At 42.9% G+C, this 19,715-nt stretch overlaps 1 protein-coding gene across 2 annotated transcripts in view; it reads right to left on the bottom strand.

The window, feature by feature from the left end:
* Positions 1 to 19,715, bottom strand: part of LOC147727632 (phospholipid-transporting ATPase ABCA1-like) — a 2,839,360-nt gene that overhangs the window by 1,544,288 nt on the left and 1,275,357 nt on the right. The window contains exon 15 of one of the 2 annotated variants that reach the window (XM_086961650.1): positions 19,418 to 19,640. The exons of the other annotated variant lie outside the window; for it this stretch is intronic. Coding sequence (XP_086817776.1) covers positions 19,418 to 19,640 — 223 coding nt within the window. The remainder of the gene's footprint in view (positions 1 to 19,417; positions 19,641 to 19,715) is intronic. 2 annotated transcript variants of the gene reach the window in all.

Below are 19,715 nucleotides of genomic sequence, written 5' to 3'. Positions count from 1 at the left end.
TATTCGAAACATCTTAAGTGCCCACAAAGTTTTTGTATAAAAAGATAAGTAAATCAGGGCTGCATCCTGGCTTCTTTTATATTTTATTTGTATGTTAACAACTTGGAGCCGGCCTTGATTGCCAGAAAAGCAGATTGTCCACAAGTAGGGTTTCAATGTTTGCCAGTCCTTTTATATGCGAACAACACTGTCATTATGGACAAAACTGCTAGGGGTTTGCAGTTCCTGCTGAATTCCTTTCCCAACTTTATGGGGAAGTTGGATTTATAAGTTAACTAGCAGCCCGTCCCGACGTTGTCCGGGTATGAATTGCTGCCGGTCAGTAGTATATGGTTTTGTAGTATTTCGTTTTGATAGCATTTCTTATCTGTGACAGGCCTGTGAAACGCTCCCATTCACAGTGCACTGCTGATGCACTTAAGAGTGTGCGTTCAGTAGTGTGTGAACTCGAGTTTCCCTACTTTATTTTTGCGCGAACTCGACAACATGGAATGAGCACAATTTACATTACAGAAGAACACATTCATTTGTGGTAGGCACGGGGAGACAAAGCGATTTGCCTGGAATCACAGGATGTTAAGCTGATGCCAAGATTCAAACGCAGCTCCCCAGCTCTAAAGTTCGCAATTCTAGAACTTGTGGCGGGAGGTGTGTCTAAAAGTGTATGTCGGTACTTGCCATCAATGAGAGAGACCTGTGCATTTTTCAAATCAGTGGTGAAAAAATATGAGTATGTTGCAGGTGATGTGGGCCGCGGTGCCACCAATGTACTTACCGGGGGAGGGTAAACACCCATTATGCCGCAACTTTTTTTCCGTATACCGTACCCTCTGCATACTTTCATTACGAAAGTACCATGACTCCGCAATGCCATTGTAACGCATGGCATTACATTTTATATGCTTTTACCACGCATACATTTACAACGAATTTCGTTGTAAATGCATGAATGGTAAAAGCATGTTTTTTAAAAATGTCTGAATAAGGTAAGTATGGGTATGTTTTGGGGTACAGAGGTATATATTTTGGGGTGTTTGGGTATTTTAAAGGTTCAGATATAGTTTTGGGTTATGGGGTACAGGGGTAGTTTTAGGGTTTAGGGATAGGTATGGGTTTTGGGGTACAGGGGTCTTTTTATGGTTCAGGGCTAGGTTTGGGTTTTGGGGTATATGGGTATTTCTAGGGTTCAGGGGTAGGTTTGGGTTTTGGGGTACAGGGGTATTTTAAGGGTTCAGGGCTAGGTTTGGGTTTTGTGGTACAGGGGTATTTTTAGGGTTCAGGGCTAGGTTTGGGTTTTGGGGTACAGGGGTATTTTAGGGTTATGGGGTAGGTTTGAGTTTGGGGTACAGGGTTATTTTTATGGTTCAGGGCTAGGTTTGGGTTTTGGGGTACAGGGGTATTTTTAGGGTTCAGAGGTAGGTTTGGGTTTTGGGGTACAGGAGTATTTTAAGGGTTCAGGGCTAGGTTTGGATTAGGGGTACAGGGGTATTTTAGGGTTCAGGGGTAGGTTTGGGTTTTGGGGTACAGGGGTATTTTTAGGATTCAGGGCTAGGTTTGGGTTTTGGGGTACAGGGGTATTTTTAGGGTTCACTGGTAGGTTTGGGTTTTGAGGTACAGGGGTATTTATAGAGTTCAGGGCTAGGTTTGGGTTTTGGGGGACAGGGGTATTTTTAAGGCTTCAGGATAGGTTTGGGTTTTGAGGTACAGGGTATATTTATAGGGTTAGGACGGGTTAGTGTTTAAGGATGTTGGGGTATTTTAAGGAGTACAGGTGGGTTATGATTTTGGGGTGTAGGGGTATTTAAAGGGAGAAGGGTGGACAACCGGAGCTGGAATGTACAGAACCTGGGAAGAAAAAACAATGAAATATTGGGCACAACGCTCGCTTTTTTTTCCCCGTAATCCCGTGCCCTGCACCCGCCCACGCCCCAGCACAAGCCCACAGCACACGATATGAGACATGGCATGAAGGGCAGAACGTACCACACGCCCCCAGCATTTGTCACACCCCCAGCACACGCCCACAGCACAACGCAGACACGCCCACAAGGGACTACTTTGCTGGCACAGTTCTTTTACCTTTTAAATGTATATGGTGGGCGTCTGCATAGCCTATGTCCTTTTGCTGCAACTGCCCTTTCCAACGCTGTATTGGGTGTTGTGATTGGTGCTGTGGTTCCTGAGATTACCCGCCTCAAAGGTTTGGGCTCTCTCTTTATTATATTAGAATAGATGTATAGAAATCTTCTATGATTGATGTCATCCCTCGTACTAAAAAGACAAATAGGTTACATTTGGGAACTTGTGTTCTTCCAAAAACTAGAGTTTTCTCTTACTTGGGCTTGGTGTTTGAATCCTCTGTGAGTTGGCATACCCTTGTTAGCAGAAAAAAGGAGGAATTCACAAAGGCCAATGCTGCGTTTTTTTGCTTCGCCTCAAGGTTAGGCAGATCACACATTAGGGCTTTATTGCAAAATCTATAGTGCCAAATGTATCTCCAAGGTAGTTTATTGGAGAGATGTTTGGGGGTATGACAACCAAGGTGAGCTGCAGACGGTTGAAAACACTTTTCGGAGTTGTCTTTTGTGTGTTCTGCAAAGTGCCCCTACATTCTCTGTGCTTGAAGAACTGAGTGTTGGCTATACAATCAATGTTAAGGCATTTCACTCTCTTTCTATTTGGCTGGATATATGAGCAAGGCCTAAGAAGAAACTAAACAAGGACATTATAAAGGATTGTTTGTCTCTTGACGGTTTACACCAAATCCCTTGCCTTAAGTACAACAAGGACACTGTTCAGAGCCTAGATAGGGGAGAATTATTTAGTACTCCAGATGGAATAATTAAGGCTGAACACAAAAGGGTGAAAGAACACTTTATTCAGCAAAGGTCCATTGCTAGAGAAGAGCTTGCCCTACAGAAGCCTTGTGTTCGAAGTCATATTATGTTGAAATCCATCCCAACCACAGAGCCTTGCCTTTAAATTGTAAAAAGCATGTATGATGAGTTTTTGCTCACAAGGTTCAGGTTGAACTTATTGCACTTTTTGCTAGTTTATTCCTGTGAGTGGGAATAGGGGCCATATATTTGCACACTGTGGCTGCGACAATGCATCTCCATAGGGCACATTTCATTTTACAATGTTTTGCAATTTTTACCTGTTCCCAAGGAATGCTTATATTATACTGATAATAAAACAGGCAAACCTTTCCCCAGTACATCCTGCTCTTATGTATTTACACCTGCTTCCAGGAAACATTATTTTTTATGTAGTTAGCTTTATGAAAGCTGACATGAGACTGAGAAATAGCTGTGATTAGACAACTAATATGCTTAATAGTGTTTGTAATTTTTATATATTCTGGGCATGTTTTTTATAAATGTTACTGTTTATATTGTCTGCACTCTAGGAATGCTATGATTGATGTATCTGCTTTTAATGAATTTAATATGATTCTTTATTGTTTGCACTTTGCTTATTTTTATGATTGGATTTTTGCATAGGTTTTCATGACGTTGCTTATATATTTTTTTTCAAAAACTGCATGAATCTTTTTTTGATTATTGATTTATTTATTTAAAGATCAGAAAGCATTCTACTTTAGTCAGCAATTTGGAAACCAGCCCTGCTGAACCTCTGCCACGCATTGTTTTCCAAACTGGTAGATGTTAGGGCTATGATTCTTCACAGTCATCTTGCTTTAGATTTTTTTCTCACTAAAGAGGCAGTAGTCTGAAAAATGCTGAAAGTTCATCAATGCTGCACATTTATTCCTGATAAAAGTATGTAGATTTGAGGGCATGTGAAAAATATCACTGGAGTATCAACTTAATTAAAAAACCGGGAAGAGTGTGGTGCTTGGGAAGCAATGGAAATATGCTATAGGTAGCTAGCTTATTAACACTGGCAGTGAACATCTAGGCACTATAATGAGGTCTATTTTTACCATTGTGGAACTTGTATGATTTGCATATTTGCTATGGTAATGAGATGTAATAGTTTATGAGAATCTTTTTTAAAACAGCTGATTGTATACATTAGGAATATGCAATAGATGACCCTTTCATATTATGTGGTTTTTAATAGTTTTTATATGCATTTATCTGAGCACAATGGGAATCTTTCTGTCATGTATTTGCAAAGATTTTAATTAATCAAGCAAAATAAAATCTTATCTTATCTATTTGCTATGGTGAAAGGATTTAAATATATGAGGACCAAGAAGAAGCCAGTAGAGAAAAAGGGTACCAAGAGTAAGAGAGAAGAGGCTTAACTGGATGATAATCAGTGTAAGGCTTATGAGGGCCTGAGGGAATTGGAGAACTCCAAGCGTGAGCAGCACAGGTTACACATTTTAAGATGGTTATGGCTCATCACTACAGCATCAATTGCTCATGGGGACCACCAATCTGAAGCGCCAACAACACCGCGTGCGACACTTGGCCTGCTCTTCACGCTACATCGGCAGCCTCCTGCAATGCTTTACCTGCTCCTCACAGACCCCTCCACCGAAGGGTCTCCTGGCACCAACATGAGATGGTAACTGTTCAGCTGGACTAATCTGCTGACAGTAGCCAACCTGCTATTCATAGTGGTTGGCCTGCACGTGTGATTTTGACCCGACAAACGTGACTGGTCCATAGTTGGCATTTTGTGCTTTTTGACACTATTTTCATTAAACTATTTAAAAATTACTCCGGTTCTACTGATTAAATTGTTGTTGTTTTAGTATCAAATAATTTATTAAAATGTACTCTATGTTTCTAAATTAAGTGGGATTTCTCTTGTGCCGTGTTTTCACTTTATTTATTTGCGTGATGCATAAATACCTTATACATTGTCTCAAAGTTAAGCCTGACTGCTTTTTGAGCCAAGCTACCCAGGGTTAAGCCCAGGTTAATTTAGTGACTTTTTGTGGTTCACCCTTTAAGGCATCATGGCTGTTGCTTGACCACAGCTCACACTCCAGTCAAAAACCAACCCAATATCTCACATTGGTGTTCAGTGGTGTAAATTTAGGACCTGTGTTTTTGCAGTACCATATAGTGACTGTTGTTACATAAAAATCCCAGCTCACTATTTGGACATCATAGTTGACCTCTTTTTAAATTGTCCTTGATTAGCCATATTTCTTCATTTTTCCAAATTTGATTCCTGCCTTGCATTTTGGGTGCCTGTCACTCTTGCCTGCCAAGATGGAGTTAGATATTGACGCCACTAAAAGTTACGGTGTGGTTGAGCTGAAAAAGCTGTGCAGGATAAAGGGGATTAAGATCACCTGAGGTTGTTCCAATATTGGAACATCAGATAGCACTTAGAGTCTGGGAGAATATTTGCAGAATGCAAGCTGCAGCACAGGAGGGTGAAGATGAGCAGAATGTACCGGACAAGGAGGTGGTGGAGGAAATAGAGGCTGAGGAAGACAACTTTGCAACAGCTTTGGAGCTGGAGAGAGTGGCTATTCTTTTTCCCTTGGCCAAAGAACCAGATGAGAATGGGAGGCCCCCTAGGAGTGAGGTCCCCCACTGGGCACAGCACAGGAAGTAGTGTGTGTTCTCCAACTCTGGTCCCAAAGGACCTGGGGGAGAGGAGAGCTCAGGGGGAGTGCCATCTACAGCTGACCCAGCTGGCACTGGCTGCAAAAGCAGTGAGGACAGAGAAAGCCCAAATCCAGAAGGAAAAACAACTAGGTTTAGAGGAAAACAAACTGTTGAAGGCTCATGCACTGAGTCTCAAGGAACTGGACCTGAAGCTGAAACAAGCCTGAGAACCCAGGAGAAAAGGTGGCAGCATTACCTCAGCGCCCACTGCAGAAAAGAGGATCCACATACCATTAGCCCATGTGCCCAATTACATGGTGGGAGATGACATAAATAAATGGTCTTCTGCATATGAGGTAGCTGTGAAGATACACAAGGTCCCAAAGGAGTAATAGGAGGTGGCTTATGGAAACACATGCCCACAGTGGGGATGAACACACTTCTCACATTGGAGGTGGGTGGCTAAACAAAGTATGCCCCTCAAAAGCCTTAGTGTTTGGCAAAATTTGGGCTGACTCATGAGTGGTAATTTTTAGAGGTTCAGGGACTGCCACAAACTCCCAAGCCAGTCCTGCGTGGAAATAATTGGCTACTTTTCAAAGGCACTGGATAGTTGGGTGAAGGGTAGTGAGGTAAACACCCTTGAAGGGCTGTACAATCTGATAGCAAGAGAGCACATGTTCAGTCATTGGTTTCCAGAGCTATGCATCCCCTTGTTGACTGCAAGCTTATTGCCCCCATGGAACTTGCAAGGGTGGTTGAACACTGGCTGAGTACTGGAATATCTGAGGAGGTAACTGGAAGTTATCCTACAGATGTGGTTCAGGGTCCCCCGAAAAGAGTGAGGGGGTGCACAGGGACCTAGGTGGGTCCCAGTCTACTATGGGGAGAGAGGGTTCCCCCACACTAAACTGAGAAGGGGGGAGGTTCAAGTTTGAAGAGGCCCAAGGTGCCCCATTCCCAACCCCTGTGCTTTGATTGCTCCCAGTTGGGGCACAGGCAAGGGGACCTGGTCTGTACCAAGAACCCAACCGCTGGTGGGAGCTCCACATGAGAGGCCCATGTGGACTTAGGGGCAGGTAGTCTCCAGGGACAGATACTTGAACATACCATAGTCTTCCTTAATGGGAGATAGACTCAAAAAGTAGACTAGTGATAACTGAGGGTAGGGTCCTCATCTCCATTAGGGAAAGGTGAATGGAGTTTTAGTCACTGCTCTGTGGGACACCAGGGCCAGACAGACTATGGTAGTGGAAGGGCTGGTTTCCCTATAGCAGTACACAGGTCAGATGTGTAGGATAACGCAGGCCTAGTGTGAGGTGCTTGTCCGCCCTATGTCTCTGGTATCCCTTGAGTGAAGTCCGCTGGTGAGGTAACACAGAGGAGGTTCATAGTTATTGACTGGATGCCAAAAGACTGCCTTCTGGGGAGTGAGTTACCACTGGTGTCAGAGGAGCTGACAGGGGCAGCCTCACAAGGCTTCCTAAAAGCTCAGCCATCTGGGTGTACCACTCCTAAAGAAAGGGCAAAGTGGTCTTGATGAAGCAATTGGAGGAGAAAGGACTCACCTGTGAACCCTGTTCAGCCTCAGAGTCTGGATCCTGGGCTAAGTGACCATTCTCAGGATAACACACCCTGACTTGTGGGAAGGAGAGTGGACGAAGGTAGTCTAACATGGGGCAATTGTTCCCCTCACTCTAAAAAACCTCAGAGGTTAGGGTCCACTAGATGGCTGTCAGTCGCCTCTGTTATTTGCTGTCCTTATGGTCAGAGCTTTCCTTGAGGTGGGGACACACGTGTGACCCAATGGTGGATTGGGCTAGGTCACTTTGATGGCCATGGTGGTACTGTCTTCCTACCGGGTTGCATCTGTGAGCAAGTTATGGTTAGGTGCTGCACAGATGGGGTCCACAAGAGAAGAGAAGTGTTCCCCAAAGGCCAGTTCAGTCGCTCAGAAGAGTGTAGAAAGAGGGATCCGCCTGAATTCAGTTGAGCGTAGAACTGACCATGCCTTTGCAGTAGTGGGCCACTGTCCACATTCTATCACCAAAGTAGGGAAGTCCATAATGGTATTGATTAGTCTCCCCTGGCTTTAGGCTGGATAAGGGGTCATGTTGGACCTGGCCCTCTCTGCAGGGCCATCCCTAAACATTTTGCCTTTTTCCATCGACTTTTTGCTGAATTAATTATTGTTGACCTTTGGACTATATGCCCTCTACCATTGCTAACTAGTGCTAAAGTGCTTGTGCTCTCTTCTTTAAAAATTGATATATTTAATTTACTTACAAGTGTCTTGCAGAATGCTATACCATATACGCAGGGCTTGCAAATTAAATGCTATCAGTGGGCCTGCGGATCTCATTGTGCCATCCACTTACGTAGCACATTTAAACATGCCCCAGGCCTGCCACTGCAGCCTGAATGCAGTTTAAAACTGTCATGTTGACTTGGCAAGAAACCCCCATTGCCAAGCCTTAAACTCCCATTATATTAAAAGTACCCTCTATCAGCTGCTGCTGGTAGGAGCAGTGGGATGGTGGGGCCCGGTGGGGGGCATTTCGATGGACGATAACAAGGGAAAATATAAAAAATAATTAATTTTCCATCTTTATCTTTCGTTGAAATCCTCTTCACCGGGCCCCACCGCTCCTACCTGCAGCGGCTGACCTCCAAGGTAGGCCTTGGGCAGCCTATACGGCAGGGTGCTGCGTAGTTAAAAGGTTGGACATGCACTTCTAAGTATGAGATGTTCTGGTAGTGAAAAAATTCTACATTTGTTTTCACTACTTGGAGGCCTATCCCTCCCACAGGATAACATGGTGGATCCCTTATTACATTTAATTAGCTGTAATTTCCTAATCAGAGCAGGTAGCTATGTCATATTTTGTTTCTTTGGAATTGTAATCGAAAAACTCTATTTAACGGTAACGTTTGTTTTTTAATTACAATTTTGAAAATTAAACTTTTCAAAAGTTGGCACTAAGCCTTTTTGTGCTTGAAGCCTGTCTTGGTTCACCTGACTGGGTGTAATTAACAGACTTTGTAAATTTCACCCAGACAGTCTCACAATAGAGGGATTAGGTGTGCCTTAATGGGCTATCTGCTGGCAGGATGAGGGGCGGAGCTGAGCCCAGCCCCACTTGCAACTGAATGAGTGTTTTTTCTTTACACAAGGGACCTATAACTTCCACATTGTCACTGCAGCCAGCTCAGAGCCAGGGGAAGGGAGTCAGGAAAGTCTATGCACTTTAAAACTACTGTCTAGAAGCTTTTCCCACCTTTCAGAAGGAGGGCACTAGGGTATAAAAATAGGATTGCAGGCACCAACCAAGTCTTAAGTGCCCTTCTAGACCTCTGGATATTTTGCCAGGAAGGACTTCTATGCTGCTGAAAAGACTGTCACTTTGCTGGACTCCTGGATCGCTGCTGGATAGCTGAATTGTTACATTTATGCCCTGTTGCCCTCATGCCAGGGAAGACAAACTGCACCTGCAACTGGATATTAAACCCACAGCCACCAGAGTGACTCCAAGGGCTTGTCTGCTGGCCTCCTGATCAGGGACATAAAAGGCTCCCCAACATCCTGCAGCAGCACCTGGGCCCAGCTGAAGTGAGTTTCTGGCACCCAGTGATTCCCCTCAGTTACTGACCCTTTGGTATAGCACAGAGAGCTCTATTTAGGTTTATGGGCTCTTTGCACCAACTCTTGGGTCTGATCATGCCAAGACCTCATCGCCTGCGCCGCTATTCAACATAAAGTGCCTGCAGCTGTCTCTTCACAGTACAGCATCGACCACTCATGGGAACCACCGTCACGAAGCTCCAGCAATGCCTGTCTGCAGTGCCTGGCCTGCTCTTCCCACTACTCGGACAGCCACCAAAAATGTTTTCCCTGCTCCTCACATCCACTTCTACAGTAAACAGGACTCTAGGTGCTAATTTCAGCGGCTGGACTAATCTGGTGACAGTAGTTAACCTGCGCTCTATCTTGACTTTGACTCAGCCCAGTGCAACCAGATATCCATAGTTGTCATGTTGTACTTTTTGGCACTGTATTCACTAATAATAATTTATTAAAATGTACTTTTTCTAAATTGGTTTGGGAGTTCTCTGTTGTGTTTTCACTTTATTACTGTTTGTGTACTGCATAAATGTTTTACACATTGCCTCTGCCTCACTAATTTTTGAGACAAGTTACACAGGGTACTAAACAGGTTGATTTAGTAACTTTTTGCAGTTCACCCTGTAAGAGATTGTGGCTTACGCCCCAGTCAACCAACAACCCAACTTCTCACAATAACCAAATTCAGATATATACTTATTTGGTAAGCTGAATCAACTGGATTGATTAAAGTCTGTTACTTTGAGTAATCTGCTAATAAACATTCATAGTTTATACACCATCCCCTCGTCTTTCTTGAGGAACCAAATAGGTAACACTGCACTATGGTTTGCATTACTGATGTTAGCTCCTTTCATACACTCCAAGTCGGTTAACAAAGTCCATACAAATTGAGGTGCAACTTGTTTGATGCTTATACCAGAGCCTATAGATACAGGAAAGTGCACTAACTCACCATTAACAACTGATTTGCTCATTTGAATCTGAAGTGGATGTCTCTATTAGTCTGCTAAGTCCTTTACTATGTCACAGTGTAAATGTTGAGACTTTGAACTAATGGTTAAAAAAGAAACAAAGGGCCCTATTAGGATGGCGGATGGACCTGCGTCTGTCCGCCAACCCAGAGGAGGAGGGACCATCTGCAGGGGCAGCGTCGGTCCCTCTGTGCAAATTAGGATGTGACCGTGTCCTGGCGGTCACATCCTGTACGTTTAACATTGCGGCAGGTGCAGCTTGAAGCAGCACCCGCCGCAATGTTAAAACTGCATGCTTCACATTTGCATGCACAAAGCGGCAGGCACCGCGCGGTGCCTGCCGCTTTGTGCATGTAAATGCAGGGGGGTACCATAGGTACCCCCATGTGCACCCCCTGTCACCCTGGGGCCCGCAAAGAAATCACTGTATGCCTTTCCACGGCGGAGAAGCAGCCGCGGAAAGGCATCTGTTCACCCCCATCCTAATATGGCTGGCGGTGTCTGTTAGACACTGCCTCCATATTAGAGCTTTTCCGCCAAGGTCGTAAGGCGACTGCGGCGGAAAAGCGGCGGACGGGCTTCCTGACCCTCCAGCCATCCTAATCTGGCGGGGGGTCTTTGAAGGCTCCGCAACGGTTTTTCCGCATCCTCCGGGTCGGCAGACACTTCCGCTGGCCCAGAGGATGCGGAAAACCGCAATCCTAATAACCCCCATAGTAAAGAACAGATATGAGAAATATAGTGATGCTATGCAAGTGGTTGCAGCATTACTAATGCAGGCAAAGTATGTGATGGAAGTGTATGGCATTTGGAAAGATTGCTTTTTATATGTGTAATTACTTTGAAGTGTTTTAGGAATGCGAAACTTAAAAGGTACTAGAAGTAACTTGACAGATTATTTGTTGGAGAATGTTTGTGAGTTAGATTGTGAGACTGGAGAATATCATGAGATGAGTCCACAGGAGATGGTGGTATGGTAGTAGAAATTATTGTAATGAGAAAAACAACAGAAACGTTTAAAATAAATTAATATGAAAGGTGTGGTAATTGTTAGAAACAGTGCTGACAGAAAGAGGTTATTTAGTTGAAAGAGTTGTAGTTGAGTAAACTTTTGTGTTCCTTTATAGTGTTGTGTTCCTTGTTCGAGTTCTGTTTCAGAATATTTCGTGATATTTGGTGTTCTTGTTCAGAATATTTCATATTCTCACTCTCACATTTTTCTGCCTTCTGACTCTTTGCCATCATTTCTGCTGTTTCATCCTTGTTTTTGTGCCTTTTACTCTTGCTTTTTTAACCCTCCTCACTCTTGTTTTTGCGTTTTTATTCTTGTTTCTTGTGCCTTTCACCCTTGCATTTTGCAGCCTTCTCATCTTGTGGTTGCCTTTTTACTCTTGTTCCTTGTGCCTTTTTACTCTTGTTTCTGTGCCTTTTCACTCTTACTTTTCCCAGCCTTCACACTTTTTCTCACACCCTTGCCTCTGGTGCTTCTGTTGTGCCTATGTTCCTCCATTTGCCCCCTGGACACCTCACTGCCTTTCCCACTTCCCGCCGAACCTATCCCTTCCCTTACCTGCTCTCTTATGCATTTGTCCCACCTCTTGAACCCAGTTTACTAGCGCAGCCCACCTCACCCACACCTTCCCCGGGACCTACTTAACGGCGGCTGCGTGTAGGAGGCATGCCAAAAGCATGTCCTTTAGTGCCCGTCTGCACGAGGACCTTGCCCAGTCAAGAAACCCTCAAAGCTATACCACCACAGAGCTATCTGCACAAAATGCTGGGCATCCTAGCAAACTCTGTTCTCGTGCCTCCCTTCACATCATCGTAGGCCACTGCACCTATGCCTAGTGCAGCTTCATCTGCCTCAACATGCCCATCAGTGCACCATCACGCACCATATGGACCTCTCACCATGCCTCAACAGCTCCCCACCACCAGCTCACATGCATCCTCTATTGAGCTGTATGACCTTATCTTCACACTCTCACCCGTCCATTTTCACACTGAGTCCTGGCTCATCCCTTCATCATCCCAGACATAGCTACAGCATTACCCACAGGATACAAGATCACCATGCCTCAACAGCTCCCCACCACCAGCTCACATGCATCCCCAACTGAGCTGTGTGACCTTATCTCCACACTCTCACCCGTCCTTTTTCTCACTAAGTCCTGACTCAACCTTTCATCATCCCCGACATAGCTACAGCAGTACCCACAGGATACAAGATCACCCACAACAAGTGTATCATCAACCCCAGAGGAGGAATAATTGCCATTATTTACAAAGAGACCATCCATTGCACCACCAGTACGGACAACCCCACCCGACCATGGAACACCTCAACTTCAGACTCTAAACTGATGGCAAGTAGCCCATCAGAGGCACCCGTGCCTACCATCCTTTGGACCATGCCCCAGCTTCTGCAACTCCATCACAGATTTTATCACACCCCTCACCATCGACTGCAAATACTCAACTTTCACTTCATTGACCACTCCAACCCCTTGAATCTCCTTAAATGCATGAATGACATAGGACCTACCCAACACTTCCATGACCCCACAGACACTGCAGGACGCATGCTGGACCCCAATTTCACCTCCAGGAACAGCGTCACTTACAGCCACCTCACTGAACTCACCTGAACTGACAACGTCATCATCCATTTCAACATTACCAGCACACACTGCCATCCATGCCCAACAGAGAGCCCCCACCACAGCTGGAGCAAAATAACGAGACCCAATGGACAAATGCCTTCAATTGCTCCAAACCTGTCACATGCCTGGACCAGGCATGTGACAGGTTTGGAGCTTTGGAGCTTTGTGCATGTAAATGCAGGGGGGTACATAGGTACCCCCATGTGCACCCCCTTTCACCCTGGGGCCCGCAAAGAAATCACTGTATGCCTTTCCACAGCGGAGAAGCCGCTGTGGAAAGGCATCTGTTCACCCCCATCCTAATATGGCTGGCGGTGTCACCCAATGACCCCTGCATAACCACATCTTTAACCTTTAAAGTGACAAGGCCATCCACAACTTCACCTCACTATTCAACACCTCGAGGGTCATTTTCCCAGAAGACTTTGAAACGCCCCAAGATCAAACCCCTACTCAAGAAGCCATCAGCCAACACAAGCTCCACTAAAGAACTACCGGCCATGCTCCCTGCTCCCCTTCCTTGCCAAGATACTAGAGAAAGCCATCAACAAACAACTCACCACACATCTTAAGAAAAGCCATCTTCTTGACTCCTTTCAATCAGGATTCCGCAGCAATAAAAGCACTGAGCCCACCCTGATCACAGACAACATCAGAGCCCTCCTCAACCAAGGATGACAGCAGCCCGGATCCTCCTCAACCTCTCAGCAACATTCAACACATTATCCCACCCAATGCTGATCACTGGGCTACTCAACATTGGCACCTAAGGGAATGTTCTCAGATGGATCGCCTCATTCCTAACTGGAAGAACTCAGAAAGTCTGCCTACCTCCATTCCCCATTGAAGTCATATGGGTGTCCCCAAGGGCTAATCCCTCAGTCCCACTCTCTTCAATATATACATGACATCCCTGGCCAACATTGTGAGATCCAACACGCTCAACATCATATCATACACAGACAACACTTGACTCATCCTACCCCTCTGCAAGGACCCCACCAGAACCATATTGCACAGGTGCATGACGAGCGTTGTCAACTGGATGAAACACAACTGCCTAAAGCTCAGCACTGACAAAACGGAATGCTTCCTAGTGGCCTGCATACTTAGGACCAGAACCCAGCCTTTTGGATCATGACAGATACCTCAGCATCCTCCTCGACAGCAAGCTGACAATGAAGTCCCAGATCAACGCAGTCTCCTCTGCCTACTTCTTCACTCTGTTCATGCTTCAAAATGGTAAATAGACATAATATTGAATTCAAAATACATAATAGCCATAATATTGAAGTCAAAATATAGAATGGAGAAAATATCGAATGGACACAATATAGTGGTGAAAAATATCGAATTGAAGGTAAGTAATTTAATATCGATCTTCAAAATATAGAAAGTCAAAATATCGAAGTATATAATAAAGGTATTAAAATGTATCGAATTTTTAATAATATCGAAGTGTTTTATTATGTTAGTATATGTGTGAAAAGTGTATATTATTTTTGTAATTTATTTTAAGTAATGAATTTTATGTTATTTATTTTTGCGTAGTTCAATTCTGTAGCGGGTTGTGGGGTTATAGGGGAATAGGGTGGGAAGTAATTTAATTATATTAAATTAAATATACATTTTTAGAAATTACTAATTATTTTTAATTTAATTTTGCGTTTTAGTTCTGTAGCGGTTGTGGGTTTTTAGGGGAATAGGGTGGGAAGTAATTTAATTGTAATTAATTAAATATTGTTATGTATTTATTGGTATTCATTTTAATTTATTGTTAATTAATTTGTAATTGGTAATCCATTTTTATTAATTGATTATTTGATAATTATGTTAATGTTATTAATTTATTTTCTGTAGCGGGTTGTGGGTTTATAGGGAAATAGGGTGGGAAGTAATTTAATTGTAATTAAGTAAATAATTGTTATTTATTTATTGGTTTTTACTGATTTTTAATTTATTGTTTATTATTTTTTAACTGGTAATTATTCTTTATTAATTGGTATTTAATTTGTATTAATTGATTAATTGATAATTATGATAATTGTTTTAATATATTTCCTGTAGCGGATTGTGGGTTTATAGGGGAATAGGGTGGGAAGTAATTTAATTGTAATTAATTACATATTAAAAAGACTTTTTGTGTATTCATAATTAATTTACTGTTAATTAATTATTAATTGGTATTAATTTGTATTATTAATTAGTTTTTGTTATTGAACATTAATTAGTTGTTAATTAATTATGAATAGGCAATTATTTTTTAATAACTAACATTTATTTGTATGTCTACTTAATTAATTATTACATATTATTAAATTGGTAATTCATTTTATTTAATGTTTTATTGATATTGATATTTAATTTATTTTTATTAATATATTAAATCATTACTTTCCCTACTGTTAAGCTCCCTGGAGTGGGAATAGTAATTTTTACCTCTACGCTATCCAATGCTTTCCCTACTTTTGCACTCTTTTGGAGTGGGAATAGTCATTCTTACCCTCCCACTATCCAACGCTTCCCCTACTGTTGCACTCTCTGGAGTAGGAATAGTAATTTTTAACCCTACGCTATCCAACCCTTTCCCTACTGTTGCACTCTCTGCAGTGGGAATAGTAATTTGTACCCTCCCGCTATCCAACTCTTTCCCTACTTTTGCACTCTCTGGAGTGGGAATAGTAATTTTTACCCCTACGCTATCCATCGCTTTCCCTACTGTTACATTCTCTGGAGTCGGAACAGTAATATTACCCCTACGCTATCCAATGTTTTCCCTACTGTTGCACTCTCTGGAGTGGGAATAGTAATTTTTACCCTCCCGCTATCCAATGCTTTCCCTACTGTTGCACTCACTGAAGTGGGAATAGTAAGTTTTACCCCTACACTATCCAATGCTTTCCCTACTGTCGCACTTACGGGAGTGGTAATAGTAGATTTTACCCTCCCGCTATCCTACAGTAAAAATATTGTATATTTTGAATTAATATTATGTTAATATTACGTTAATATATATATATGTATGTGTTAAAAAAATGGTGTGTTTATTTTTTTAACTTAAATTAATTATTTACTAATTTTAAGGTTATTTAAGTATTTTTAAGTATGTTTTAGTTAATTATATTTATTATTTTATTAATTTTAAATTCGATATTTTGACTAACTATTTTTTTTAAACTTTATTTTTGATCGATATTTTTGTACTTACCTGTTTGTAGATAGGACTTCGATATTTTTTCATTCTATATTTTGTCATTGATATTTTTGTAATTCTATATTTTTGTATTCGATATTATGTCAGTGATCCCTTTGAAACATATTTTAATGGCTCCCCATGAACATTAGACGCACCTTCACACATGCCCTCATCACTAGCAGACTAGACGATGGCAACGCTCTTTACTCAGGGATCACCACACACCTCCTCCATTGACTACACTCCATTCAGAACACCAGCTTGCGCTTGACCTCACCCGATGGACCCATATGTCCTATCACCTGAAGGAACTCGATTTGCACCCAGTAAAGAAGAGATCCCAATTTAAGTTACTGACCCACACATACAAGGCCCTTCACAATCTAGACCTGGCCTACATCAGCCACCTCTAAAACTTTCATCTACCAGACAGCTATGATCTGCCTCCCTCTTGATCACCCACACACATGACATCAACAGAAGTAAGAGCGGAGGACGTTCCTTCTCCTACCTCGCAGCAAACACGTGGAACAGCCTCACCCTCCAGCTCCGTACATCCCCATCTCTACTGAGATTCTGAAAAACACTCAAGACCTGACTCTTCGACTGAGTCTTCACACCCTGCAAGCACCTGGATACCCTCTTGGGTGATTAACTGTGCTATACAAATCGAATTATTGATTGATTTATTGATATGAGTGATGGATTTTCGGTTCTGGGCAACTGGACAAATATTCTAGGGATGGTGGCTGTTTATAAGTACGTACTCGATAAATCAATTTAATTGATTCATTTGGTTGAGAAGTGATCTTCGCAGGCTAACAAATTTCTACAGGAATTGTTCTTGTTTGTTCCTCCTGGCCCAGATGTAAAGATGTAAAGAAGTCCTATACGAAGGACAGCGGTACAAGTGCTAGCATTGATAAACTATTTTACACAAAAAGCATGTTGTGCAGAAATTTTAGTCGGAGCAGCACTGAAACCGCATCGTGTTGCATAAAAACCTTGATAATATGTGCGAAGTGGGCAAAATTGGAAAGGAACAGTGCAGAGACCTTTAGGATTCCTCAGAAAGCCAGGTCAACTAAACTTTAGGGGCTCATTTATGAGGCCGTGCGTCACTTTTATGCCGCCGGTGCGTCACTTTTTGTGACGCACCAGAGGCGTAAAAAATGCGCCTTGTTGCGCTATATTTACAAAGTGACGCATCTATGTAGATGCGTCACTTTTGAAACCCCTGCGCCACATTATACCTGCGCCAGGTATAATGTATGCAAGGGGGGCGTATTGACGCAAGGAAGGGTCGTAGAAGTGACGCAGTGAAATCTATGAGATTTCACTGCGTACTTTTAGGACACTGTTGCGTCAAAATCTTGCGCCTGCCTCACATCAGGCTTGCCCCATGTGAAAGGACGCATTGCTGGAGATGCGTCACTTTTGTGACACACTCCAGCAATGCGTCACTTTTGCGCTTACAGATACGTCAGAAATACTGACGTATCTGTAACTCCTTGCGACATGATGCGTCACATTAAATATGAAGCATCAGGAATGTCGCAAGGAGTGCGCACTGAGAAGTGACGCATCGCTGCTTTCACGCAGCGATGCGTCATTTCTCATAAATGAGGCCCTAGGTTTGGAATGGATAACTCTGTTCAGTGGTCTATCTCTATAGAGGGTGCTACATGTAATTCAATGAACTAAGAAAATGCTTGACCTACATTTTTTTTCAAGTGATTAATTATTGGCATATTATCTATGTATATTAGTGACGGACTTAAATCACATACAATGTGAATTGTGGTCGATACCTGTAAATTACTACTTATTCCATGCATCAGATTATTTAGTACGATAGTCTGCCGCTCTCTCTTCCTACCACATGGTAGTTCAGAGTCACTTGGAATAACTGTGCAAAAACCAATCAACAAAACCAAACATGTATGCCCTACTTAACTACATTTCGCGTATAACCTCTCACATATTATAATGCTGTTTACATAGGGATGAGTAGAGCTATAAAATAAATAAATAAATGAGGGAGAGGGGCTAAGAGAGATGATGGGGACCACTGGAGAGTGTCAGTGAGGGAATCCGTGAAGAAGGAGATCATTTGAGGGAGCCACCAAAGATTGTGGCACGTGGGGTCCTGCGTGATGCCTAAATTGCATTTAGCGCTGTGCAAATAAGGCAATTATAGCTCAAGTGTGATTGATTCGACCAACAACACATGACGCCCGGTAAATGCGGTGCCTCACAACTTTTTGTGGCTAATACAACGTAATGATGCACATTCAGACATTGCATTGCGTTGAGAGAATCTTTGCGCCTTTGAGTATGCAAAGGGGCTGTGATACGCAAGGAAATCAGCTATTCCCGAAATTATTTTAAGCTGCCAAATTAGGGGGCATATGTACAAGCCCCTATTGTCACAGGAACGTCACTTTTTCAGATGTTCCTGTGGCGATAGAGGCTTTGCCTTATCTGCTTTCTAAATAGGGCCCCCTTTCCTGCTATATTTAGCGTGAAAGGGGTGGGCAGTGGGTGTTGCGGTGGGAGTTCCACCGCAACACCCATTGATTTTGACGTTGCCCCTATTTACAAGGGTGGTGTGAATAGGAGGCAGCGCAAAAATGAAGACCAGGGAAAACCTGGTATTAACATGGTGAAATGAGAAGAAATGCTTTATTTTTCCTTGTTTTTGCTTTTTCCATGTGTTCTGCCTTGTGGAGCACACATGGAAAAAGAAAAACGCCTTGGATTGTTAATGTGTAGGAAGGTGTCCCTTCCTGCACAGAAAGAATAAATAAAAGAAAATTACATTTTGTAACTTCCATATGTGCTGTTAAGCAGCACACATAGAAGTGACCGAATGGCATTTAAGGATTGTTTATGTGCAGGAAGGGTCTCCTTTGTACACAAAAACAATCTTCCCCTGCACGCAGACACCCTCACCCTTGCACTAAGGTGCAAGGGTGCCTGCGTTGGTGCTAGGCAGCTAAGTGTAGCGCCAGCGGAAGGTGAAACGCAAGGCTGCACCATATTGTTTAAATATGGTGGAGCTTTGCATTTCTAAAGTGGCGGAGTGAGGCGTTAAGCCATGACGTCTAACGCCTCACTCCGCCACTTCTTTGTAAATATGTCCGTAAGTTTTATAAACCCTGATATCGGTAACATTCGTGTCCCTGCAGAGGGATGTGAAATGGCGTCACAAGAATCCAATGCATTGCAGGCACTATTTGCAGAAAGAGACATGCATCCCGATGAGGAATATCTTTGCTAGTCACTATTGCAAAAGAGAGATGCTCTATTTGTCGTGATTTTGTAAGGGTCGAAATTAAGGAAGAAATCACAGCATGCATATATCATTCCACATGTTAAATTATTTTGAATTCAAAATCATAATGGAATTAATTGATCACCTTAAGCACAAGCGTGAGCAGGAAAGAGCTGATGCAGAAAGGAATGAAGCTGCTGATGAACCAGCTGAGCCTGTAGGTGCCATTGTCCAGTCCCATCATCCTGACCATTTCCTTAAGTCGAGCCTCCTTCTCGTACACTATACTTTTGACAATCATGGCCACAGAATAAATCCAGGCCAATGTCATATAGAGTGGAAGGGACCGTGAGAGAGAGCGCATGAATCTAAACAAATGCCAAAGGGAAAGAAAGCACAAACAGAACAATAGTCAAGCACCATTGTGGCAAATTACCATTATG

This window comes from Lissotriton vulgaris, chromosome 3_1 (genome assembly GCF_964263255.1).
Source record: "Lissotriton vulgaris chromosome 3_1, aLisVul1.2, whole genome shotgun sequence".
NCBI lineage: Eukaryota > Metazoa > Chordata > Amphibia > Caudata > Salamandridae > Lissotriton > Lissotriton vulgaris.
This window is presented reverse-complemented; position numbering and strand designations above follow the sequence as displayed.